General features: G+C 37.2%; 2 protein-coding genes across 2 annotated transcripts in view; one reads left to right on the plus strand and one right to left on the minus strand.

Annotated features, from left to right (window-relative positions):
- Positions 1–329: 329 nt before the first annotated feature.
- TUBE1 (tubulin epsilon 1) lies at positions 330–18,071 on the minus strand. The gene is made up of 12 exons (XM_003781600.2): positions 18,005–18,071; positions 17,829–17,902; positions 17,200–17,252; positions 13,720–13,777; positions 10,477–10,592; positions 8,902–9,023; positions 7,623–7,810; positions 6,588–6,763; positions 5,711–5,851; positions 2,162–2,302; positions 1,128–1,302; positions 330–797 (listed from the first exon to the last, which is right to left on the minus strand). Exons 1-12 carry the CDS (start codon positions 18,027–18,029, stop codon positions 639–641), a joined length of 1,428 nt encoding a protein of 475 aa, XP_003781648.1. The 5' UTR covers positions 18,030–18,071; the 3' UTR covers positions 330–638.
- Positions 18,072–18,108: 37 nt separating this feature from the next.
- Positions 18,109–26,264, plus strand: part of FAM229B (family with sequence similarity 229 member B) — a 16,469-nt gene continuing 8,313 nt past the window's right edge. The window contains exon 1 of the mRNA XM_003781601.2: positions 18,109–18,318. The gene's annotated coding sequence lies outside the window, so the exon portion shown is untranslated. The remainder of the gene's footprint in view (positions 18,319–26,264) is intronic.

The raw sequence follows: 26,264 nt of genomic DNA on the forward strand, positions 1-26,264 counted from the left end.
TGGTTACATGCAAAATAATAAATAGCGCTGCTTATAAAGATGAACTTTTATTATTACAAATAGTTTTGAAAAGCAATTATTTAAAAAATAATTTAACATAAATACATGTGAAGTGTTTTAATTGTGACTCTTGAGTGCAAGTAAGTTGTTATCCAAAGAAGAAACAAAACATCTTTAACAGCTGTAATAAAAACCTATCCTTGAAAAGTCAGTGGATATGACATGGAAATATTGATATTGTGTTCTCCTACTCCCAGTACCTACTTTAAAGCAAATCAGATAATTTAAACAGAATATCAAAATATAAATTATAAATAAATATAAAAATATATCTGTGTAAGGTTTTTATTGCAAACATGATTATTAGTGTATATATGCCTAAATATTAGGCTATAAATAATGCAAAATATTGGAGAACTTTATTCTCTCACTTTACAAAAGGGCACTTTTCAGAAGACAAATGCTTGACATAAAGGTACTAGGCCTTCACTAATTTTGTACACTGGTATCAGCAACAAAGTATTTTATAAAAACTTCCTGATACGAAACAAACTAGACATTTTGAACTGCAAAAATGCTGAAACAGAAGGGTGACAAAAAACAATGTGAAATTATGAAGAAGTTTTTTGGTTTCTTTTTTACATAGCTACGCTTAACCGAGGTAAATCCGGCACAGGCACGCTTTCTGTGGCTTCCAGTTGGTTATATTCCTGTATGAGAGCTGACAGGGATGACACAGCTTCGGTGAAACAGCTTTCTTCCATCCCTTCAACTTGTAGATAGTGATGCAGGTGAGCCTATCAATCAACAAAACGGGATAATGTTTACCACTGCAGGAACTTTGATATATACAATTATCCTATAAGGTAAATAGGCACTATTAAAACTATAGTTCACTCAACTTTATAAAAGAAAAGATAACTTGTGTCAAATGGACCATTTTGCCTCAATCTTAGACAGTCATGAAATTTCTCATGTAGAAGCACTAACAGTATGAGCAAGCTTCTTCTCTTCACTTACAATCAGTACAATAAATATAGGAAACAAGATCACGTGATAGTTCTAACAGTGTAATTCTTAAATAGCCAAAATACACACATGCAGTTACAAAGGTGGACGATAATTACCTTTTTCTTATAGAGCCTCATGAACCTCCCTTTCAGTTCCATGAAGGTAGGCTTCACACAGGTGTTATTCGCTAATGCCAATAAGGAGTGAGAATGGCCCACAGGAGGTACTGAACACAGGCTGGTCTTCCAGCCTTCTTGATTCCAGGAGACAAACTTTAGAGAGGGTTTCAATCTGAGATTAAAAAAACCCACAAAGAACTAAGCATATTACTGATGGTATTAATCTAATTGCATTGTTTATAAACTAAGTTAACTTTTTTACTATTAGCGGTAACATGGTGAACTAAGGGATGTGTGATGGGGGACATTAAACTGGCTGTGATGGTGATTCTTAAAGCTAGAAACACATTCCTTAAGATTAGAAATTAGGGGTAAAAAGAAATGAAGGTATTATAATTTTTTTTTTTAACATAGAGACAGAGTCTTACTTTATTGCCCTTGGTAGAGTGCCATGGTGTCACAGCTCACAGCAACCTCCAACTCCTGGGCTTAGGCGATGGAGCCTAAGACTCCTGAGTAGCTGGGACTACAGGCGCCCGCCACAACACCAGCTATTTGTTTTGCTGCAGTTTGGCTGGAGCTGGGTTCGAACCCACCCCCTTGGTATATGGGGCTGGCACCCTACCCACTGAGCCACAAGCACTGCCCAGTATTATAATTTTTTTTTACTTTGTACATATTTCAGTAGAGTAGTTTTCCTAAAAACAAGACTATCGCTAAGTTGTAAAATAAACGTAAAAGCACTGCAGTAATGGTCCTGGTAGTAACTGAAAACAACATCAGCTACAATTTTAGAATACTTTCATAAATCACTTAAAACTCATAAATAATACCTTTGTATTATTACTACTATTATGTTTACACTTCAAGTGTAAACACTTGAAGAAAACTAGGAACAAAGAGGCTATCTGGCTTGCTCAGGGTCACACTTTAGTAAGTGGCATTGCTAGAATTTGAAAAGCAGCAGTCCTTACTACGCTACGCTGTCTCAAGCAGTACATGTAAATTATCTTGAAAAATATAAACCAAACCGTTCAATATTTCTGCGAAGATCTGAAATCTGTACATTTCCTCTAACCATGAGGGCACAGGCGAGGTAAAGATTATGTTTGGGGTCTGCCCGAATTAGCTGGTAATCTTTACTAAAGGCATCTGAAAACATCTGATCCAATCTAGAACAATGAAAGAAATATTGTTTATACAAAATATTACTTCTTCCTTCTACATATAACTATAAAATGAAAAGACAGTTATCTAACAGGTAAATGAACTTTACACCAAATATTGTACTAATATTAGAATACATCACATATTCTAAATACAGTTTAATTTTTTTTATTTTGTAGTTTTTTGCAGTTTTTGGCCAGGGCTGGGTTTGAACCCATCACCTCTGGCATATGGAGCCAGCGCCCTATCCTTTTGAGCCACAGGAGCTGCCCCTAAATACAGTTTATTAAATAGCCAGCTATCATATACTCAAAGCATCCTGATGATAAAATAGGAGTAGTTATACAAATACCTATTTTTTGTGGGAGGGGGGAAAGCTTCTTCAGTAGACTGATCATTTCAGGTAGGTACAAAATGTTGACCTCAGCACTAGTGAGCTCTACGTCATACTGATTTCTGGAACTGCTATCATTATTATGTAATTCAGTATGCTTATCTACTTTTAGTATCCAAACTATCAAAACTAAATAAAAACCTGTAATATTAGGGTCATTGCTTTGTCTCTGTGAAATATATCATAAATTAGTTAAGAACAATTAGGAGGAAACTATCAAAGGATGCTACGGAAGAAAAGAGAGAGCACTTCCTAAGTGACAGGTGAGTTTTGGGGGATTCATGAATCTTCTGATTTTGTTCAAACTTCTGGTGTGCTTGTGATTTTTTACATTTTATGGAGTTAAAGTATAGATATTTCAACAGTGATGGAAATCCAGAAAAGATTAAGAACCACTTAAGCCACAATGCCTGTGGCTCAAAGGAGTAGGGCACTGGCCCCATATGCTGGTGGGTTCAAAAACTGCAAAAAAAAAAGAACCACTATATGACAAGCAGGCAGGAAAAGTCATCCTGAATTATTTTCTTGTCTCATAAAAATATAAAAATTAGTAATAAATTATTTATAATATTAGGATACTTTTATTCATATGTGATTATTTATTTTCTTTTGGCAGCAATGGACTTTGTTAACAAAATCCACAACCAAAACCACCCTCACTTGTTTGGAAAGTACTGATAAGAAATTGAAGAGGAGGCTGGGCACAGTGGCTCATGCCTGTAATCCTAGCACTCTGGGAGGCCTAGGCAGGTGGATTGCTGAGCAAGAGTGAGACCTTGTCTCTAAAATTAGCTGGGCATTGTGGCAGGTGCCTGTAGTCCCAGCTACTTGGGAGGCTGAGGACAGAGGATCACTTAAGCCCAGAAGTTTGAGATTGCTGTGAGATATGACATCATGGCACTCTACTGAGGGTGACAAAGTGAGACTCTGTCTTAAAACACACAAACAAAAAAACTGAAGAGGATTTTAAAACTATGCCTTTTGCTTTTAATATTACCATTTTAAAACAATTTACTGGACAGGTACAGTGGCTACTGTAATGCTAGAACTCTGGGAGGCCAAGGTGGGAGGATCCCTTCAGATTAGGAATTTGAGACCAGACTGAGCAAAGTAAGACCCATCTCTACTAAAAATAAAAAATTAGCAAAGTATGGTGGCCATGTCTATAGTCCCAGCTACTTGGTAGGCTGAGGCAGGAGGACTTCTTGAGCCCAGGAGTTTGAGGGTTGTTGTGAGCTAGGCTGAGGCCATAGCACTCTAGCCTGAGCAACAGAGCAAGACTGTGTCTCAAAAAACAAAAACAAAACTCCAATTTATATCTACACAAGGATAAATGACTGGGTCCATACGCAATGATGGCAGCCTTTAGATTATCTACGAGTAGGGCAGAAGCAAAGAGCACCCCCACCCTATAAGACGGTAGGAACATTGTGACAGATGCTGTTGAGTGTGACAAATTCCTTGAGAATAAAATTTTTAAAGTTCCCTCCAGGTTCCTGCGAATACATTTTAATTTAAAAACAAGCCTTCACCACCGCCCCCCAAAAAGTTGACAGCCATTATTTTTATCAAAATGTACCAACTAGGATTACAAGATGTTTAATAGACTTTGAAACATTCAGGTTGAAGGACCAAGTCAGAACATTTTTTTCATCATGGTGAACTTTATTAGAAATTTCACCTCTTTATTTTTTAAGAATTTGAAATACAAAGAAGTCTAAATCGTCATGATTGTACAATAAATAGCTAAGCACTAATTGACATTCTGTGTGTTCACAAAGGAAATTGACCACATTTTAATGTGCTGGGCTGATACCAGTGGACATTTAATGATCACCATGGTCCATACACTGCATTCTGCTTACTTTGTTATGTCCTACGCAGATTAGGAGTCCTACCTATTAGTTGGCATAAGTGGTCATTTGCTACTGGCTTAAAGGGAACAATATCAGTATCACTTGTGACATTCCTAAAGTATAGAATTGTTACCTTGCAAAGCTTTATAAAAAGGAATCTTTAATTTAGTTTTCACTTACTCTACCTTTATAGAGTTTGTTAGGACCTTTTCCCTCAGGCAACTGTGAATGCAGTGAGAACTCTCCAAGCTCATTCTAACTCTATATGCTAAGAGCACTTTTCAAAACCACATTTTTTGTCAAACTGATGTAACCTTTATGCTCAAAAATGACATACAGTTAAAAAAACAAAGTTTTCTAAAAATGATATATGATAGCTACCATGTAGATTTACATCTGAAAGTCTTCCAAGGTGCTGAGCTATAAGAACTTTAAAACACACTCTCATATAACCTACCTTTAATAAGCATACGAGGTAGGTACTCTTTCAGTTTTCAAAGAAGAGAAAAACTAAGATGAAAAGTTTAAGTCATCTGGGCAAGGTTCTCTCACTTAATAGTTATTGAAGATTCAAACTTAAGTTGTCAGAATGCAAGACATTTAATCTCTTTTAGTAAATATTAAATCTTTATTAATTTTGACAAGCTATAAGTTTAATCATCAGATTAAATTTCAAGTAGTTTAATACTGACATTTTAAAACAATTACTTCTAAATAAAAAACTGTGCATCTAATGGAAAAATGATCACCATCAACTGTATTTTATTAATTCTCACAAATAAAAGGACACAGAGAAATAACTGGCATTATTGCAAACATTTTTCTCTTAAAAAAAATTTTTTTTTTTTTTTTGAGACAGAGCCTCAAGCTGTCCCCCTGTGTAGAGTGCTGTAGCATCACAGCAACCTCCAACTCGTAGGCTCAAGCAAGTCTCCTGCCTCAGCCCCCCAAGTAGCTGGGACCACAGGTGCCCTCCACAATGCCCGGCTATTTTTTGGTTGCAGCCGTCATTGTTGTTTTGGCGGGCCCGGGCTGGATTTAAACCCGCCACCTTAGGTGTATGTGGCTGGTGCCTTAGCCACTTGAGCCACAGGCGCCAAGCCTTAAAATTTTTTTTAAAGTAATTCAAGTTCTCAAAAAACTGAAATAAACTTACATCTTACCTTCGAGGAGGAATGTTAACATCTGCCAATGTATACAGAGGTGTCAGGCTTGACACAAGATAATGAAGTTGAGGAAAAGGAACTAAATTCATGCTGATTTCATTAAGGTCCATATTAAGGGACCCTTCAAATCTTGCAGAGCTAAAAAATTAACATTAAAACAATGAAAAAAATTTAATTTTAGCATTATATACTTTAAAAGCAACTTGATTTATTCAGCAGGCAGTTTCTCAAATCCTTTTGTACACTGTACTTTCAATGCAGATGTGTTTTCTGTATTATGAAGACAATTAAAATGTAACATGTTACATCTACAGTAATTCTTCCTTCTGTATTAACTAAAGTGTGACCAACATACTATTACAGTTGGTTACTACACATATTAAATATCTCATTTAAAACAGACTTTATATTTGAGTTAAAAACATACAGGTCAATAATTATTCTGGAAACTTTACTGAATTCCTTAAAGGTTTCCTCTATAATCTGTAATGCTAAAGCAGTCTCTGATACCAAACTCATGGAAATCTTTTGGACCAGCTAAACAGGAACTATGTATTAGCTGGTTTGAAAGAGCAAGACATTCTACATCAAAAATACACATTTAATTTTATCCAACCAAGTGTTATATAAGTTAGGTCACCCCAAAACCTTTTATATCATATGACACCTTGGCATCATGGTGTATCAGATACACCATGGAATGTACTTGGGGAAATGCTGCTTTGGAGTCATAGAAATTAAAGTTCTGCTTTACCACTCTAGATGGAATATCAAACAAAACAAGCTCTTACAACTTAGAATAACTAAAAAATGCTGCTACAAAAATTCAAAACATCGTTAAAAGGACAGTAATTTGACTACCAGATAGAATTACCTTGTTAGGTTGAGTAGCAAATTTGCCACGATGTTGTTCATTGCATCAAAGGGCTTCTTATGTTGTTTTTTTAAAGCCCCAACACTTGAAGTAACCAGACTCTTTGGCTTCACAGTTGTATCCAACTTTCTAGAATTCACCACCAGGTCAATTTTGCTAATGATGTCAAATAAAGACTTTTAAGGAAAAAATATTGGGAGAGAAGCTATTAAGGAGAGTGGACACAGATGATATTTTACTAGGAAAGAAAGAGAAAGAAAAACAATTTAAACTTATTTTTTCCCTTAGATAAGAAAGCTCAACAGTGAAGACAATGTTTCATTGAAACACAAAAGCACAACACAGGATTGAATATATATATATCAAATGACAGGTAGTTAGCTACCTGAGCAGGGCGGATGACAGATATGGTTAGGCTACTTTGGATTGGTTTGGGTCAGCTGACCTGGGCTATTTTGGGAATAGAGTGCATTAAGATTTTGCGAGGGGTGGGGTGGGGTGGGGTGGTGGTGGTGTTTTGTTTTTTTTAAGAGACAGAGTCTCACTTTATCACCCTTGATAGAGTGCTGCTGCATCACAGCTCACAGCAACCTCCAACTCCTGGGCTTAGGCCAACTTCTTGCCTCAGCCTCCCGAGTAGCTGGGACTACAGGCACCTGCCACAACGTCTGGCTATTTTTTTGTTGTTGTTGTTGCAGTTTGGCCAGGGCCAGGCCTGAACTGGCCATTCTCAGTATATGGGACCAGCACCCTACCTACTGAGCCACAGGTGCTGCCTGCAGAGGGGGTGTTTTGAGAACAGAGTTAATTAAGACTTTGGGAGACTTCCAAGAAGCAGCTGATACACCTCAAGGTTGCCTAAAATCCCCAAACTGGGCTTTCCACAGAGTTTGCAGTCAATAGAAGTGAGCCCGAGTTGCTGTGTAAGTCGTTAATAAACTTTATCTTGTTAAAACTTTACTTTTTCAATAATTTTGGCAAGTACCCCAGCCACTGAGCTGCTCTAACATAAAATCTGTCTGTGTCATTTCTTACTTGATTGTCAATGGGCAACACACAGTCTGCATGCTCATTAAGTTCCTTCATTGCCAAGATGCTATTGTAAGGTGAGGTTATGACATCATCCTCACTGGAAGGATAAACTGAAGTTACAAATCTGTATACTTCTGGGAATTCATCTTCAAGCACTTTTAGAAGAAATGTGCCAAGGCCAGATCCTGTGCCTAAAAATTAAAATTAAAAAAAAAAAAGGCAAAAATGGCTCAGAATATAATTGTGATGAACTTGGAATTTTATGTTTTATTTGTAGAAATAATTTCCAACTTATTTCTGTGAATATGTATTACCAAATCTAATTTCAGTTAAGAAAATGCAGGCAATGTGGGCAGTGGGGCCTAAAGTTCTGAATTCCATTTCTGGCTCTGATAATGAATTTGGGAGGGCTTTGTACATTTCACTCCTTTCATGTTTAAGTTATAGCTCTATGATGCTATAAGAACTGATTGAATAGGGAAAAATTCAACCAAGACAGTATTCAGTCTACACTTGATATTAAGCAATTTAAAAAGCTTAACTTGACAGCTTTGGTACAGTATATATACATATATATATACTGTATACATATATATTATATAATTTTTTTTTCTTTGAGACAGTCTCACTTTTGGCTCTCCCTAGAGTACTAGAGCATCATAGCTCACAGCAACCTCAAACTTTTGGGTTTGAGTGATCCTCTTGCCTCAGACTCCCAAGTGGCTGGGATGACAGGTGCCTGCTATACCACCTGGCTGGTTTTAAAGACAGGGTCTTGCTCTTGCTCAGGTTGGTCTCGAACTTGTGAGCTCAGGCAAGAAATGATTTAAAGAAAATGAGAGAAAGAGTTTTTTTCACTTACTGGAGTTAAGAAAAGTTTGAAGGTGGTTAAAGAAAGGCTACTGACACCCTTCGGTAAGCACACATACGAGCATGCGAGAAATGCTTAGCTCTAGTTAGGAAATAGTATTGGACAAACAAACTCTCAAGAGAAAGCAAGCATTCCTCAAAAGCTCATACATCTTAAAATGTAGCTAAAAATGTTCTAAAATTTCCAACATAACTCACTCTCAAGATGTCTTAAATTAAGAAAAATTAGTTACAGTGACATAATTTCATAAAAATTTTAAGATAAAAAACTTATGTATATACATTCAAAAACATACACAATGAATAGTTCTATCTTCATCAAGCATAGGTTAAAAACAAAACTTATTTTTGCAAAGTGAATTCCCACTTATACTTTACCACTGTTATGCACAAATGAGTGAATAAACTTTACCTCCTCCCATGGAGTGTATTACAAAGAAACACTGCAAGCAATCACAGTGTTCTGCTGACTTTCTCAGTTTCTCTAAAATCTGTTCTTGGTAAAGACGGCCAAAAACTTTGTGACCCACAGCCCTGGAAATAAAAATAGACATTAAAAGAGACTTTGCATTTATTATTTTTTGATTTTATTATTTCTCATCTGATATTCTTTCTCTCTATAAAAAGCTTATAGAAAAATGTGAAAAAGTATTTTTATTGCAACAGGTAAAATCTATTCTTGTTTCATATTATAATATCCTGAAGATACTAGATAGCACATTTAATATTCTATATTTATAATCCTCAAATATCCTGGTAAGATAGCTCATTATAGATTTCTAAATTTAACTTCTCAACCTCTCTCTTAAGGTAAAATTATAATGAAATAAGATTTCAGTTACATATTTTTTTTTTTATTGTCTCTATTTAAAGTAAACTCTCAACTTTAGTGGATTTTACAAATTTAAAAAGAGCAAAATGTGGTTAACTAGAAAAACATGAAAATTCAAAAAAAATTATACTAACCTACTCTGGTTTAAAAAGAGAAAAACAAAGGTTAAATGTTATTAGATTAAATGGCACATAGTGGGAGACTGATATTCATGAGGCTCTGCTAGTTTTTTTGGTTGCTCAAATTTGCCAGTATCACTAAACTGAATGAAAATGATTTTCCTATGACATGTACTCTGGTGTAATTCAAAAGTTACTAAGTTATACAATTAGAGAAAAGCCAGTTAGGTGGGCTCCCTTATGAAGTGACTGGTTCTCTCCAAGTGAGTCTCCCAGAACAAAAGATTCAAATTCACACTTTGGAAAAATTATAAATCACTCCACATTATGTGCTTGAGGGACTGGCGGCAAATACAATAGTTAAAATGATGAACATGAATCTTTTGAATAACAAGGAGCTACTAAATTTTTTAACAGCAGCAAAAACAGTTTCAATGTGAATTCTTAAATAATCCTTGTTGGAGTTTTCCCCCCCCCATTAAACAAAAGAAACCACTATGTACTTCCAAAAGCCCCAAACTCAGTTTGAATACTAGGACACTGGTGTGGCTTGCATCTCTGTGTTAATTTTATTGTATCTGACCAATTGGAGAACTTGAAAGAGTCAAATAATATAGGTAAGAGAATAGTTTCTAATGGTATTTAAAACTTTTGCTACTATTTAGTATTATGCAGAAATCAATTTACAAAGAGAAATTCCACAAATTCATTTTTCATGATTTATCCTTTTCTTGTTGCAGTTTGGCCGGGACCAGGTTTGAACCCACCACCCTCAGTATATTGGGGCTCTGCCCTACTCACTGAGTCACAGGCACCACCCAATTTATCTTTTTCTTAAAAAAAAAAAAAAACTAGTAAGAGTAAGAGTAAATATAGGTGGCTTCTATGTATTGTGAGACACCATCATTTATTAAAGATGGCCTGAAAGCCCTAGCTTTGTAAGGTAAATTATATCCTGCTTTCATATCAGCAGGACCTATTAGAATGTAGACTACTCATTTTTTTCAGACAATTTTTACATGGAGCATATTCTCACCAGTTATTTCCTGAGCCAGAAATATCAGTGATGAGCTGCTTGCTATCAAATACATCTCTCAATGGTCCTTGCAGGATTTCATTCACTACCCCTTCTTCCATATCAATCAAGACAGCCTGAGAAAAAGAAGTAAAACTTAATTACTATATTTTCCTTTATTCACTCTGTAAAAAAGTTTTTGAGCTAAAAGTTACATTGTTCTTTGTATAGTTTAAACTTAATAAAAATATTTACATAGGTTCTATTGTAAGAATTAAAAACAACTTCTAATTTCCCCCTGCTTGAAAGGTGGAATCCAATTAAAAGATAGAGTCTAAACTTTTATCCTACTCCAAAATGCCACGTAGGGGAAGAAAAGGAATCAAACTCCACAACTGAATTTCTAACAAAGTCTCAGAAGGTTACCTTAACCAGAAAAGATTGTCCGTAAATGTAGAGTGCATTAACGTGTTTGCTCACTAGGAACCACCACGCTGTTCTTCATGAATCAAAGCCCAAACTATCCAATTCAAATGAGCAAACTTCTATGACATGCAAAGCAGAGGCACTGGACACATGTCAAAAATGACAACACGGCCCCTTTTCCCTAGTAATTCACTATCACAAACTTTACTGACATTAGAGAAAATCTACTCTACTAAGAAGAAAATAAGAGTATCAAACATGAAATTAATTATGGAAAGAAAAAACAAGAAAAAAGATGAATGAAATACAGCAGAATGTAAGTAGCGTTAGGGTTGCTATCCCTCGGCAGAATGTAAGTAGCGTTAGGATTGCTATCCCTCGGCAGCAGGACAATATGCTCCTGCCTCCCACTTCTTTGTACTTTACTTTCCATATATTCTGCAGTGAGAAAGAACAGTGAAAAAGTAAAATGGAGTTAAGTAAAAAAACAAAGCTGAAAAAAATTCTGAAATAACATTCAAGTACCTTATAATATGATTTGTTAACTCTTCGATTAAGCGTCACAGAGGAAGTGCTTGGTTTATGGGTTTTAGTTTTGCTGCTATGTAACATTAAGCAGTTACTATACACCGCTGTTCTAGATGCTTTGTGTGTAACCAACTATTTAATCCTTACAATGCTACACACAGGTACTATTTTACACATGAGGAAACTGAGACGTAGAGAAGTTAAAAAACTTGGCTATGGTTACCCAGCTAGTTAAGTGGAAGAGCTGAGATTCAAAATCAGCTAGCCTAGTCACAGAATGATGGTCAAGTTTCATTATTTATAACTAATAGAGTACTGACTACAATGGAGTTGTAATTCTGGAATTTAAATTCTGTGAATAAAATTATATGTGTAATTAACTATGCTACTTACTATTAAGATATAGAAGTAAAATATAGCAGTATATTACAAATACTATAAAACTGCTTTACAAGTGTGCTCCTTTATACATAGTTACATAATACATATTATTATGTATATACTTTGCATACACAGGACTGTATAAGGTTGTATATTGGCAATTTCAGGAATTTTCAATGATACATCTGACTATATGTGATTTTTACCTTAAATGCTGACTTTATTACGTAACTAACTAAAGATGGAGTTCACTGTGTGGGCACACTGTAGCACTACAAATTGTGTAAGATTATGAAAGAAACAAGTTAGCTTACACTGACCCTATTCCAAAACAGATTTATTGAAATGCCTTGTGGAAGATTAAATGTATGTAAATCATCCCCTCAATTAACTTACTATCTGGTAAGGCCAGATAAGCAATATGCAGAATACAAGGGACATTTAGCTACCTCCTAAGGTGATTTTGACAGAAACCTCACTCACTGTCCTAGTCACTTTGCATTAAAACCCTTATATAATACATAACTCTTCTAGTCTTTCCTCAGTCACATCAGGCCCTTGGTTTTTTCTTTGGAAACCAGGTGAACTTTGGGAGAGTATTGTGGGTTCCTCACTTAGGCATGCAAGGCCACAACTGCATGAGGATTTGACACTTATACAGGGTGTCCATAAAGTTTGTGTGCAATTAAAAAAGGTGTCAAATTTAAACTGCACATGAACTTCATGGACACCCTGTATTTCCTTCCACAGAGCCACCTGATGACAGCCTTCTGGCTTTTCCCTAATTGTAATATAGGATTTACAAAATTCTGAATATTTGCCTATTAACCTAAGAAACTGAACACAGTGGAGGGACTCAAACATCAAGTTATCTTGTAAAGACTGGATTCTTCTTAAAGAATCCAGAGTTCCTAAGAAGAAAAGGGAAAAGTACCTCCTTGGACAAAAACTCAAACGCTATAATTTTTTTTTCTTTTTTGGCCAGGGCTGGGTTTGAACCCACCACTTCCAGCACCCTACTCCTTGGAGCTACAGGCGCCACCCTATAATTTCTTAATAGTTATTTCCTCTATCTCCCACTCTGCTCACTAAGGTGGTGGTAGGAAAGAGCTCAAATTGGGGTAAGTCTAGGAAATGTCAAAGGCTCTTTCTCTTAAGATTTTTGGATTGGGATACTAGCTCTATGTTATAGAGTATACTGTGTTAATCAGGTATTCTAATAGCTTACAAGCACATTCTCTCGGCCCTGAATTTTGTTTTCCAAGGACATCAGAGATCACAGACATAAGGAGATACTTCCCAAGTGCCACAATACTACTGGCTTTCCAGTTTTTTAGCCACTGTATCAGGTCTGATCCTTAGCACCTCAGTTTCTTCCACAGGATTCGTACTACTTTTCTTGTTATAGTCAAACATTATTGACAAATATTCTAAAAACATAGTTGCTGTAGAGAAACAATCACAAAAGAGAAATGCTGGAATGAGATAAGACTCTAAATCTGAGCTACTGGCTTAAAGTATTTTGTTAAGGAGAATATATAATTTAATCACTATAATGTGGCTAGATCTATGCTTTGTATTGGTAGCAACCCTGATGTAAATAAATCTTCCATTACCTTTAAATGAAAAATTATAATGTATTAGTATGTATTTAGATCCTTAGAGTTAAGATGGCTCCTTTTGTTACCATTTACCTAGACATCTATTTCCCTTGAAAATATTTTTATTAATTAAAATGTTAAATATACAGTGTTTTTACCTTAAATATGAAAATTTCCCCCAATGTTTTAGGTGGACACATGTCTGGTAGTTATATTTATATTAAATTGTTTTGAATTTGAGAAATTAAAATTTTATTGTCATGATAGTTACAGAGTATAATTATTTTAAAAACACATGCACATAAGAATCTAAGCATATATATCTTACTCGTGCTTTTAAAGAACATATTTTTCCCCTGGAAATACTGCCACCATCACCAGCCACTCTGAAAGACAAAAAATGAGACAAGATCATAAGACCTAAGTTAACTTCCATTTATATAATAAGAATGCTTGTGGGCCAGGTAAGGCACACAGAACAGCTACTTCTAAATTCCTTCTTTTTTGCGTATCTCCTGTTACTCAGTACTTATTTCATGTCTTTCTTTACAGTTAGGCTGGCCAAGTAAACCAGTTCTAGCCAATGAGATAAAGGTGAAGTATTCTGGAGAGCTTTTCTGATAAAAGGACCAGATGTAGTCGGTGCCAACTGTCTTCCTTTTTCCTGTTTCAATATGAATGTGGGTGTGATTCCTGGAGTAGAGACTGTTACTTTATAATCATGAAGTAATAAACATGAGAACAAAAAGCCTACACACTATGGGATAACAGAACAACATATATTTTGATGTGGATAATCAAACTTTTTTTTGCCCAAACTTTTGAGGGAAAAGTAAGGATGCATATTATACATGGGTAGTATGGCTCAGGAGTGGGAAGCCCAGGAGGCCTCCTGAGGCCACTGCACTGGGCCTGCCAGGTGCATGAGATTTTGGGATTCCAGGGTTCTAGTCTGGGAGGATCTGGTAGGAATGGGTGAGAGCAATTTCCACTGAGCACTGCAATCAGGGGAGGAGGTAGTAGCAGGGTGATGAGGTGTGTCGCAGCCATGTAGAGCAAGGGCCGAGGGCCAAGGCCTGGCCATGCAAAGGGGACTGGGAGCCCTGCACAGGCCCCAAGGACCCTCCTGGCTGCCCATGTGCCAAGCAGCATCAGAAGTTTCCAGCCAGATAGGTGTGTGGTCAGCTCAGCTGCAGCCGCTAAGGCGAGGAGGGAAGGGCTTCCAGGAGAGACAGGAGAGGCAGCTTTCACAGAGCAGGTGGTTGGAGAAAGGCATCAAGATCTACACATTTACCAGGGGAGTGTTAGCCATCTCAGATGTATCTCTCCTGGCTGAGAGCTGGCTACTATCTCTAGGGGTGTATTCCTGAAAGTTTGGGCCAAAATTATGGGTACACATTATACAAGGGAGCATATTATATGTGGCAAGATACCATAGTAACTATGTCTTTGAGGCATTTCTCCAAATCTAGAAATTTGATTTGGAAATTTCTTAGTCTATAAGATAAATGGATACCTTTATTGCTTATGCCACCATTAATGAGGTTTCCTGTTGCAGCCAAATACACATCAACTGAAATACCAATTATATACCACTGAGCATATAAGGGCACTCCTAGAATTTCACATTACTAAAGTACTAAAATCAATAACCAAACACAGTATCTTCATTAATAAAGACAGTTCTCAGAAAGACAATTAATATATGAAGGAAATCCTAGCTGGACACAGACGATACATGTATGATAGATCAGGGGTTGGTAAACCAGTCAAATCCATCTAGTCATCTGTTATCCTAAAAAAATTTTTACTCAAATACAGAGATATCCATTCATTTGTATACTATCTATGTCTGTATTCATGCCACAAGGGTAGAGTCAAGTGGCTGTGAAATAGACCTTATGGTTTACCAAACCTAAGTATGTATTATCTGGTCTTTTACAGAAAATGACTGCAAACTACTGCTATATGTAAATATCTATCATGCTATTAAAAATGTATACTAGTTTGATAAAGTGTATACGAAGACGGTGGTCTCATTTTTGAAACAGACTTTTCGCAGCAACTGCGGAACAGGTGCATGTGTTTATAGTATGCAGAAGGAAGACATGCCACACTAGGTCCCCCAACTTATCAAGAAAACAAGAATGCTCTCAGATTAAAGTATAAAACACAGAGTAGATGTGTAGTTAAGTCACTTTATTAAGAAAGAAAAGCTCCTAGGCTAAGTCTCAACTATGTAACACTCAATGAAAAGGTTGGCTATTAAGAAAGGAAGAGGTGGGTGTAGGAATTTAGCAAGAGAAGAACCCGAATGGAAGTATTACCAAGGCAAATTTGAGCCTCCTAATAGTATTTATAGATAAAGGTATTCTGGGCCAAATTTTTTTTTTTTTTTTTTTGCCAGGGCTGAGGTTTGAACCCACCACCTCCGGCATATGGGGCCGGCACCCTACTCCTCTGAGCCACAGGCGCTGCCCTTCTGGGCCAAAATTAAGAGGGAATCTAGTGTATATGACAGTTATTTTCAGATAATAAAGATAAATAACACCAGTCATTAAGGTAATAAACCTAACTTCCCTTGGTCTGATTCCATGGTCACCAAGCAACCTTCTGATTACTATGTAGCTTTACAAGTAGATTTCCTACAAAGGATAACATGTGTATGACAGAAAATGGGAATCTGGTCTTTGGTTAATATAACTGTACTGGACAGCATCAGACCCATTCTCAAGGTGCCAACATTTCTGAGTTTGCAAGCTTAGACACCAGACTCTGTAATTTACCAAGGAAGTGGACACTAATTAGCATCCCCAGAAGAAAAAGCTGAAACACTCAGCCAACTAAGTCAAACTAGAACTGGAATTTCTATCGAATTAGATTAAAGCCTGACCTTAAGGGGCACTGGCCCCATGTACCAAGGGTGGTCGGTTCGAACCTGGCCCCAACCAAACTGCAACAAAAAAATAGCTGGGCATTCTGGCAGACATCTGCAGTCCCAGTTACTCGGGAGGCTGAGGCAAGAGAATCGCCTAAGCCCAGGAGTTGGAGGTTGCTGTGACCTGCGACACCACAGCACTCTACAAAGGGCAATAAAGTGAGACTCTGTCTCTAAAAAAAAAAAAAAAAGCCTGATATTAAGTATATATTTTTCAGTTCAAGGCCACCACAGTTTTATCAAATACTTAAAAAAAAGTATCAACGTACTAATTTAACATTAAAAGCTTTAGTGTCAACTTAAATTACTCTTTCAGGTAAAAGATATATAGTACGTACATATACCCTTTATTAAATAAACAAAAACAATTTGACAACTGTTTTTCTCCTTTTTAAACACATTTTGTTGTTGTTGTTTGGGATTCATTGAGGGTACAAAGCATTAGCATATACTGAATGGTGGTTTTTAGGTAAAATCCTTCTTGTAATTGTGTCCCACTCCCATTTAAACACATTCTGTACCTACAGCAAATATTACTGATCACAGATTGTATCAGAGAAATGTAAACAATATACACTATTTTTCTTTCAAAAGTTAGCCATTATTAGCTTCATTAACAAGATACACTTTGGGAAAATTTTCAGCTTTCAAAAAAAAGTTACACTATAGGGACATCTTATAAAATGACTGTAGCAAGACATGACAATATTAATGATAAGAACAAATGTGTTTACATAAATATGAGAAAAACAAAAAAGCCTGACTACTTCACAGCTATTGACTATTTTTACTGCAATTTAAACAGTTCTTCCCCAATCTGTTGAAATGAAAAGGATCACCATGCTGTGACAGACTTTAGTCCCTTCTTACCTGGTATCCACATTTCTAAAAAAGCTGCTTATTGCCTCATCATAAATTCCTTTCTAAAAAGAAAAAAAAAAAAAACATTTAAGTTTGCCTCTTCCCCAATCAAGTCCTTCCAATTTTAATAATCCTACAGTGGCTAGTATGTGGCTAATCAAGAAAAAGCAAATATCACAAAAATGCTTACATCAACTCCTTCAATCTCCTCAGAGAAGTAAATGCCATGAGATGTATAGATTAAGTTCAGCAGATGGTGCTGAAAATGGGAGTCCCCATTGGATTGTGAACAGGTGCCTCTGCTTTCCAGATTCTTAGTGACCATTTTAAAAGCTGATTGGTTGAATTAAGGACCGCAATAACCACACCTGTTATCTATTTTACAAATACACACTCCCTCACCACTTCTCACACGAATCCTAATAACGACAAGACCCGGATAATTAGGAGACATGTTAAGGCCAAGAGGTCTCTGGCAGGGTTCTGTAGTTTAGTGTGTGTCTGACAGCAACGTATGTTTAAAAACTAGTATGTTCTGAAAAGACTCCACACAACTTATATTGGTCAGATAAAAGAAATGCTCAAGAGTGTTTTCTACTTATTTGGTGGAAGACTCCGGTGCCAGGCGAAGGCGGTACCTGGTTGACAGCGGCATGCTCCCTCAGCGCCAGGTCCCAGAAACAGCAGCCTATCTGGTTTCCGCACTGCCCAACTGCGACCAGAGGAGAGGAAGGGCAGGGAATGGACATTAGTAAGGAAACATGGCCACTGGAGTCCGTGGCAAGCGGGTCCCCATCCACCCCGTGCAACTCACCCTGCACAACCACCGACTGGGTCATGCTGGAACGCCTCCAGCAAAGCGCCCCTACCACCCAGCGCCGGCCTTCCCAGCCAGCGCTCAACGGCGCTCCACAGGGGGCGGCCGTAAGTCACGCTGCCGCCGCAAATCGCTGCCGTCGCGAAGCACTTCTCTAGGTCCGGGTTGAGGTTTTTCATCAGAAGGCTGCGCAAGTGCGCTTGCGTCTCACCGTTACCATAACGACTGGGCTATCTTACCGCAGATCCTCGCTGCCTTGTCAACCAACATCTGTGAGCATCGGCAGCTCCGGAGGCCGGGGTAACTGGCGGGTAACTAGGTTTTAAAGTGGTATTTTAAAATATCTATCTCTAGACTGTTCGTGGGCTATCAGGTCTAGTTTCTGAGCACAGTCCCAACGCCCTGGGCGGCGGGTCAAATTCCGTTTATTCATATAATACGGGATGCTGGTGAGTTCGCTTATCTATCCAGCAAGCCCTTTGTTCTAATAGAAAAGGAACAGTGTCAATGAGCACAAAGAAACCCCAGGCAGATAGACATCTCGGGGCACAACCGAAACGAGGTGGTTACACACTTCGGCAAAAACAGCAAAATTAAGTTTAGAGACCCAAGCAGCATTAGTTGAATGTGGTACACTCCCAACCTTAACTTTAGGCCTTCTGGAGGATTCAAAAGAAATTATGACATTAGATTCAGCTCCAAGAAGCTTGTTGTGTAACTGAAGACACACACACCCGAAATACTGAAAGAACTGTGACTTAAAATATTGTGTGGTGCAGACTATAGGAGAAGTAGCATTCAGTGAATGAGAATGTAGATAAGTAAATAGACGTCTGATAGAAGAAATAGTATTAAAGCTAGGCATTTGATGCATACATAATGTTTAGATGAGATAGAGGAAAAGATTAAAAAATCAGGCATTATTGAAAATTGCCAACTCTTTAATATTGCCAAACTTTAAAAATACTGTAACTCTTAATAATCAAATTTTATCAGATTTTAATTAAGAATACAAGCCTCCTCCCCTTTTTTTTGAGACAGAGTCTCACTGTCACCTGGGCAGAATGGCTTGGCATCATAGCTCACAGCAACCTCAAACTCCTAGGCTCAAGTGATCCTCTTGTCTCAGCTAGTTGTTTTGTATTTTTGTAGAGACAGGGTCTCACTCTTCTTGCTCAGGCTGGTCTTCAACCCCTGAGCTCAGGATCCACCCACCTTGGCCTCCTAGAGTGTTAAGGTTACAGGTGTGAGCCACTGCACCTGGCACTACAAGCACTTTGAAAATGAAATTATTATTTTCCACAAAATTCTGAGGAATTAAAAACCCAAGAAGTCTTATTTATTTAATAAAAAGTTAAATTATACAGCATGTGCTATTAATGTGCAGTAATAAAACTGTAATTAGGCTGATTAGAAGAACTTATTCCCCCACCAAGACAAATTATGGTTGTTAGTACATTGCTCTGATAGCTGATAAGTTTGAAGTTGCAATTAGTTGTATTGCTGAAACGTCCCACATTTACATTTGTATGTTTTTCATCTTAGTATGTGATGAATAGGCAGCTTTAAATCAAGATATTTTTTGCAGTTAATGGATTTACTCTTAACTGCTTATTGGTGAGTGTGGGGTCAGTGATAGAGGTGCAGTTAGTTCTTTAGGTCTTTTTTTGCAGTTTTGTTTTTTTTTTGGCTGAGGCTGGGTTTGAACCCGCCACCTCTGGCATATGGGACCGGCACCCTACCCTTTTGAGCCACAGGCGCTGCCCAGTACTTTAGGTCTTGATGCTAAAGTCCCAAAGTCTGGAACTTTGCAAATGTTGGTCTAGTTTGTTGGTAGTGACGTGAGTAGGTCTGTATCAGTGAACTATGGTGCCAGATCAGCTGGTATTCTGGCCTCTGCTCTCTCATGCTGTCCCAGTCATTGTTCCCTAGAAGCCCTGCATAGGAAAGTAGTTAAATTAAGAAAGTCATGCCTGGGCACAGTGGTTCATGCCTGTGATGTCAGCACTTTGGGAAGCTGAGGGAGGATGATTGCTTGAGGTTGGGAGTTGGAGATTGACCTGGGCAACATAGCAAGACCACATCCATACAAAATAAAAATAGCTCAGCGTGGTGGCAGGTGAAGGCTGAGGTGGGAGGATTGTTTGAGCCCAAGAGTTCAAGGCTGCAGTGTATCACAATTGCATCATTGCACTTCAGCTTGGGTTTCAGAGCAAGACCATGTCTCTAAAGTAATAATAATAATAATAATAGAAAGCCCAGTGTGTCTCAATAATAGCTTTAGTGTGGAGAGAATCAGAATACAGAGATAATTCTGCTTAAGAGTCAAGTAAGGTAGAACCTTATATACCAGCCACTCCAAAACATCATTGTAGGCAAACCCAGGGTCAGGTGGAGATCAGCTTAATAGCAGAAAACTGTTTAGAGTCATAAAAGCAAGACAAATGTTTTTAGCTTAAGGCAAAATATTTGATATTTGGGGGTAGAGTTGTATTGTCACATTAGCAGACTAACACACAGAGCAAATAGATTGGACAGAATTTCACATGCTTAAAAATGAAAAAGAAAAAAAATCATTGAGAGTCATGCAGACTATTGTGAAAGGGAAGATGGAAACTATGGATAAAGTACTGAAACCTAACCTAAGCATAGAGAGAGCTAGAGAAAAGAAAAGTATTCATAATGCTTTGTGCCATAGAAAAATTTAAGAAGAATATGAATGCAATAAACTAGGAACTTGAAGGCTAGATGATAAAGTAATATGTATATTGATAGTTAAGCTGTATGGGGACTGAGTGTTGCCTGTATGTACACTACTATCTCTCTAGTACCTAGAACCTTGCCTGGTATTCAGTAGGTAGTCAATAAATATTTGATGAATAAATGAAGGTAAAAGAGCTAAGGAAATTAGTGGAGACAAAAACACCCACCTTAAAGGACTAATAATAATTTTTATAAAAGCTGAAGAAGGAAAGATGGAAACTATTGATAAAGTACTGAAACCTAACCTAAGAAGCTAAGCAGCCAGATGAAAATAGCTCCTAACCTATGAAGAAGCTGACTAGCGAGATGAAAATCGAATTAAGATGTAGAGCAAAGTCTTGAGATAATCACAGAGCATACTGAGGCAAAGGACACAGATATTAAAATTCTTAAAATATGATATATGTGGATAAAGATGACTAGCGAGATATTAAAATTCTTAAAATATGATATATGTGGATAAAGATGACTTAAGATTAATACATGCCTATGAAATAGAAAAAGAGCAAATGTACTTAATAATATAGAAAATAATGAAGAAAAATCTATTAAAGGGTACATTATGTTCTGTGGGAAAATTTCTATCGAACTGTCAACATCAAGGGATATATCCTGGTTAGATTATTCAGTTTTCAGGATAAAGAAAGAATTCTGCAGGTACATGGTCAAGAAACACAAAGAGAGGAATGAAGTGGAGAGAAAACAATTCGATTATTTTATACTCATCTATAGTTTATTCAGTACTGGAAAACATTGGGGAAAAATGCTACAAAGTTCTGAGGGGAATGCATTCTTCTTTTTTGAGACAGAGTCTCACTATGTCACTCTCAGTAGAATGCTATGGCATCATAGGTCACAGCAATCTCAAACTTTTGGGCTTAAGCGATCTCTTGCCTTAGCCTCCCAGTAGCTAGGACTACAGTTGCTCACCACATTGCCCAGCTGTTTTTTTTGTTCTTGTTGTTTAGCGGGTCCTGGCTGGGTTCAAACCCACCAGCGCTCGTGCATGTGGCTGGTACCCTAACACTGAGTATGGGTGAGCCAGGGAATGCATCCTTAAGATGCATCCAAAGATTATACTTCTCTAGCTTTCAAAGTTGTCATTTAATTATAATTCAAAATCATGGGCACCTGACCATTTTTATTCTTGCTTGCATACTGCCGTTGCTGAGCTCATCTCTTTCTCATGTAACTTGACAGAGTCAACCGCAACCAACATGTTATCAGTATTATTTTCCAACTTCTAGCATTTAAATTTCGTAGGTAAATAATTTGCTCTTTAGATTATCCCACAGTTTTCCAAAGATTTTGGCAGTACATTTGTCACTGGATAATATAGACAACTGTTCTTTGAGCTTCCAATGACAATTTCCTTGTCAACTGCTGCTTGATCACTCAGGTAGCAACATGTTTTAGGTTTTTTTTGATCACTCAGGTAGCAACATGTTTTAGGTTTTTGTTATGGCAGAACCTAAGTCTGAGCCTACGTCTGTTTAAGTCAGGATAGACTTTTGTTATTCTGTGGTAACAACCAAACTCAAAATATCAGTGGTGTAAAACAAAAAAGTTTTATTTTGCACGTGATAAATGTCCATTGTGGAGTGTTTGGGGGCTATGCCTAATACTTTACCCATTCTGGCATCCCATGTGACAATCTACCATTATTTTGTCCATTTTTGATTTATTTTAATTTTAGATTAATAAATAATAATTATATATTATTTCTGCAACTGATTGTTTTTATATATTGACATTGTGGAATCATTAAATCAAGCTGAATAACATATCCATCATCTTACATACTTAATATTTACTTGTGGTGTGAACATTTAAAGTCTACTTTTAAAAAGCAATTTTGAAATATACAATAAATTATTATTATTATTATTAGAGACAGAGTCTCACTATGTCACCCTTGGTAGAGTGCTGTGATGTCACAGCTCACAGCAACCTCAAACTCTTGGGCTTAAATGATTCTTTTGCCTCAGCCTCCCAAGCAGCTGGGACTACAGGTGCCCACCACAACACCTGGCTATTTTCTTGTTACAGTTGTCATTATTGTTTAGCTGGCCCAGGCTGGGTTTGAACCTGACTCCCTTGGTGTATGTGGCTGGCGCTGTAACTGCTGTGCTACAGGCACCGAGCCACAATAAATTTTTATTAACTGTAGTTATCATGCTGTGCAAGAGATCTTTAAAACTTATTCCTCTGGTCTAACTGAAACTGTATCTGTTAAATATCTCCTGCTCTCTACCTCCCCCTTGCCCTTGTTCCCTGCCCCGGATGTATATCCAGAAGTGAAATTGCTAGATCATATGATGATTGTTCTCAGTGGTTTCAGGAATCTCCATATTGTTTTTTGTCATGGCTATAATAATTTCCATGAACAATGTACAGAGTTTTCCTTTTCTCCTGTCTTTGCCAATGCTCGTCATCTTTGATCTTTTTGATAATAGGCATTCTAACAGGGGTGAGCTAATATACATTATGGTTTTAATTTGCATTTCTCCCTAATGGTTAGTGATGTTGGGGTGTTTTAATATGTTTGTTGGCTATTTGCATTTTTTTTTTGAGAAATGTTTATTCTTAAAAAGATCCTTTCCCATTTTTAATTTGGTTATTTGGTTTCTCATCAAGTTGTTTGAATTCCTTGTATGTTTTGACTATTGGCCCCTTACTGGATGTATGGTTTATAAATATTTTTTCCCAATTTGTGGTAGGTCTCTTTGCTCTATTGTCTCCTTTGCTAAGTAAGATCTTTTTAGTTTGATATAATCCATTTGTCAACTTTGGCCTTTATTGCCTATGATTTTGGAGTCATATCTAAGAAATTATAGTCAAAAATCACATTACAACAAAGATATTTGTATCAGAATGTTTATTGCAGCCCAATTCATAATTGCCAGGTCACAGAAGAAGCCCAAGTGCCCATTGATCCACGAATGGATCAATAAACTGTGGTATATGTACACCATGGAATACTACGCAGCCATAAAGAAAGATGGAGACTTTACCTCCTTCATGTTTACATGGATGGAACTAGAAAATGTTCTCCTTAGCAAAGTATCACAAGAATGGAAGAAAAAGTATCCAATGTACACAGCCCTATTATGAAACTAATTTATAGCTTTCATATGAAAGCTATAACCTAATTATAGCCTAAGAATATGGGGAGGGGGTGGGGGAGGGGAGAGGAGGGAGGTGGATGGGTGGAGGAAGGGTGCTCGGAGGGATCACCTCTGTGGTTTATCTTACAAGGGTACAAGTGAATCTTTCTGAAAGTAGAATATAAATGTCTTAACACAATAACTAGGAAAATGACATACAGGCTATGTTAACTAGTTTGATGAAAATATTTCAAATTGTATATGAAAACACCACACTGTACCCCATGATTGCATTAATGTACACAGCTATCATTTAATAAAAAAAAAAATCTCTAATATGTCTCAAAAAAAAATTATAGTCCAGACAAAGGTTGTGGACTTTTTCCCTGTTTTATCTAGTAGTTTTCCAGGTTCAGCCTCTACATTTGTGTCTTTAATTCATTTGGAGTTAAACACACACACACACACACACACACACACACACAGAGCACACATACAGGGTGGCAAATTGTACACGAACTTTATGGCCACCCTGTATAGATTTCTGTTTGTGTGCTAAAGAAGGTCTTGCACAGGCAATTAATTATTATTCATAACTCACTGGGCAAAACTAGTCATATGGACTCCAAGTGATCTTAATATAATTGTAGTTCCTGGAAGACAAAAAGACAGAAATATTTGATAAACAGTTTGGAATTACTGCACAAACATTCTCAGATGTTGTATCAGAATGAAGCATCCGTGGTGGATAGTCTCTAAGATGGTACCCACCGACCTCTGTTTCCTATTCTTGTATAATCTTGTCTTCTTAAATGTGGGCTAGACCTAGTGACTTTTTTTAAACAGAACCCAATGACCACTCTCAGTCAAGGACACAGAGTTAGGAATTCTGCGAGATGAAAGCAATTAGAATTTGCAGGACAGAATGCCAAAGAGTGGAAGGTACACAGAGGGAAAGCGCTGGAGATTTTCAGGGGGCTCCTCACAAGCTTAAAACTGAGTGCTGATTGGTACATGTAGATATGGAAACTAGCAAAGGCTGAGGGCAAGACCACTGGAAATAGGCAGAAAAATCCCTCAGGTTCACATTCCAGATATCTTTAGTGGAAAAAGCTTTGAATACATGGAATACTGAGGTGAGTACACAGAAATGTATTGTCTCAGCAGTGGAGACAAAGTAGTGCTAAATAAAAAGCTGTTGTGATATAGTCTAAGAAAACATAAAACCAAGACTTCAAGGAACCAAGCTATTTCCAAATAAGTGTGCCACAGACTAAAGCTCAAAAGTGCTTAGAGGACTAAAATGAAAATTTTTCAGCAATATAAAGTTCACAATATCTGGCACTGAAATAAAAAATTGACAGACATGCAAAGATGAGCCCCATAATGAAGTGAAAAATCAGTCAGTTAATGGCGGCGCCTGTAGCTCAAGGAGTAGGGCACCGGCCCCATATACTGGGGGTGGCGGGTTCAAGCCCAGACCTGGCCACAAACTGAAAAAAAAAAAAGTTAAAAACAAATTACTCAGTAAATAAGCACATTAAAATAACTAATATAAATGTACACCGTATGTTCAAGAAGGCAGAAGGAGGCATGATCAGATTAAGAAGACACAAAGAAATATAAAAAGAGATTCGAATTTGACTTCTATAAATGGAACATATGTCTGTGATGAGATATGAATAGAATAAAGATCAAAATAGACATTAGGAAAGAAAATATTGCTGAACATAAAGCAATGGAAACTATCCACAATAAAATAGGGAACAAAAAGACAAAGAAAAATGCAGGTCAGTGAGGTGAGCTGTGGGACAACTTCAGATAGCTCAATATAGATAGAATTGGAGTTTCAGAAGGAAGTAACAAAAAATACTTGAAATAATGGCTAAAACATTTCCAGATGTGATAAATATCATGAAACCACAGATTCCAGAAGCTCACTGAAGTTTAGGCACAAGAAAAAGGTAAAAAAGCCAACACTAAACGCATTATAATCAAATTGCTCGATATCAGATGTGACAAAGAGCAAATCTCAAACGCAAACAGGGAAAAAAGATGCATTACACATAGAGGAACAAAGATAAGAAAAACAGCAGTGGAAACAGTGCAAGCCAGAAAATAGTGGAGCAAAATCTTTGAAGTTTTTAAAGAAAACAAAACCGCTAACTTAGGATTCTATACCCAGTTAAAATATTGTTCAAAAATAGCACTGCCGTAGCTCAGTGGGTAGGGCATCGGCCACATACATGGAGACTGGCAGGTTCGAACCTGGCCCAGGCCAAGAACTGCAACAACAGCAAAATAAAATAGCTGGGCATTGTGGCAGGCACCTGTAGTCCCAGCTGCTTGGGAGGCTGAGGCAAGAGAATCACTTAAACCCAAGAGTT

Source organism: Otolemur garnettii, unplaced genomic scaffold, assembly GCF_000181295.1.
Source record: "Otolemur garnettii isolate 467f Iridium unplaced genomic scaffold, OtoGar3 scaffold00002, whole genome shotgun sequence".
Classification (NCBI taxonomy): domain Eukaryota; kingdom Metazoa; phylum Chordata; class Mammalia; order Primates; family Galagidae; genus Otolemur; species Otolemur garnettii.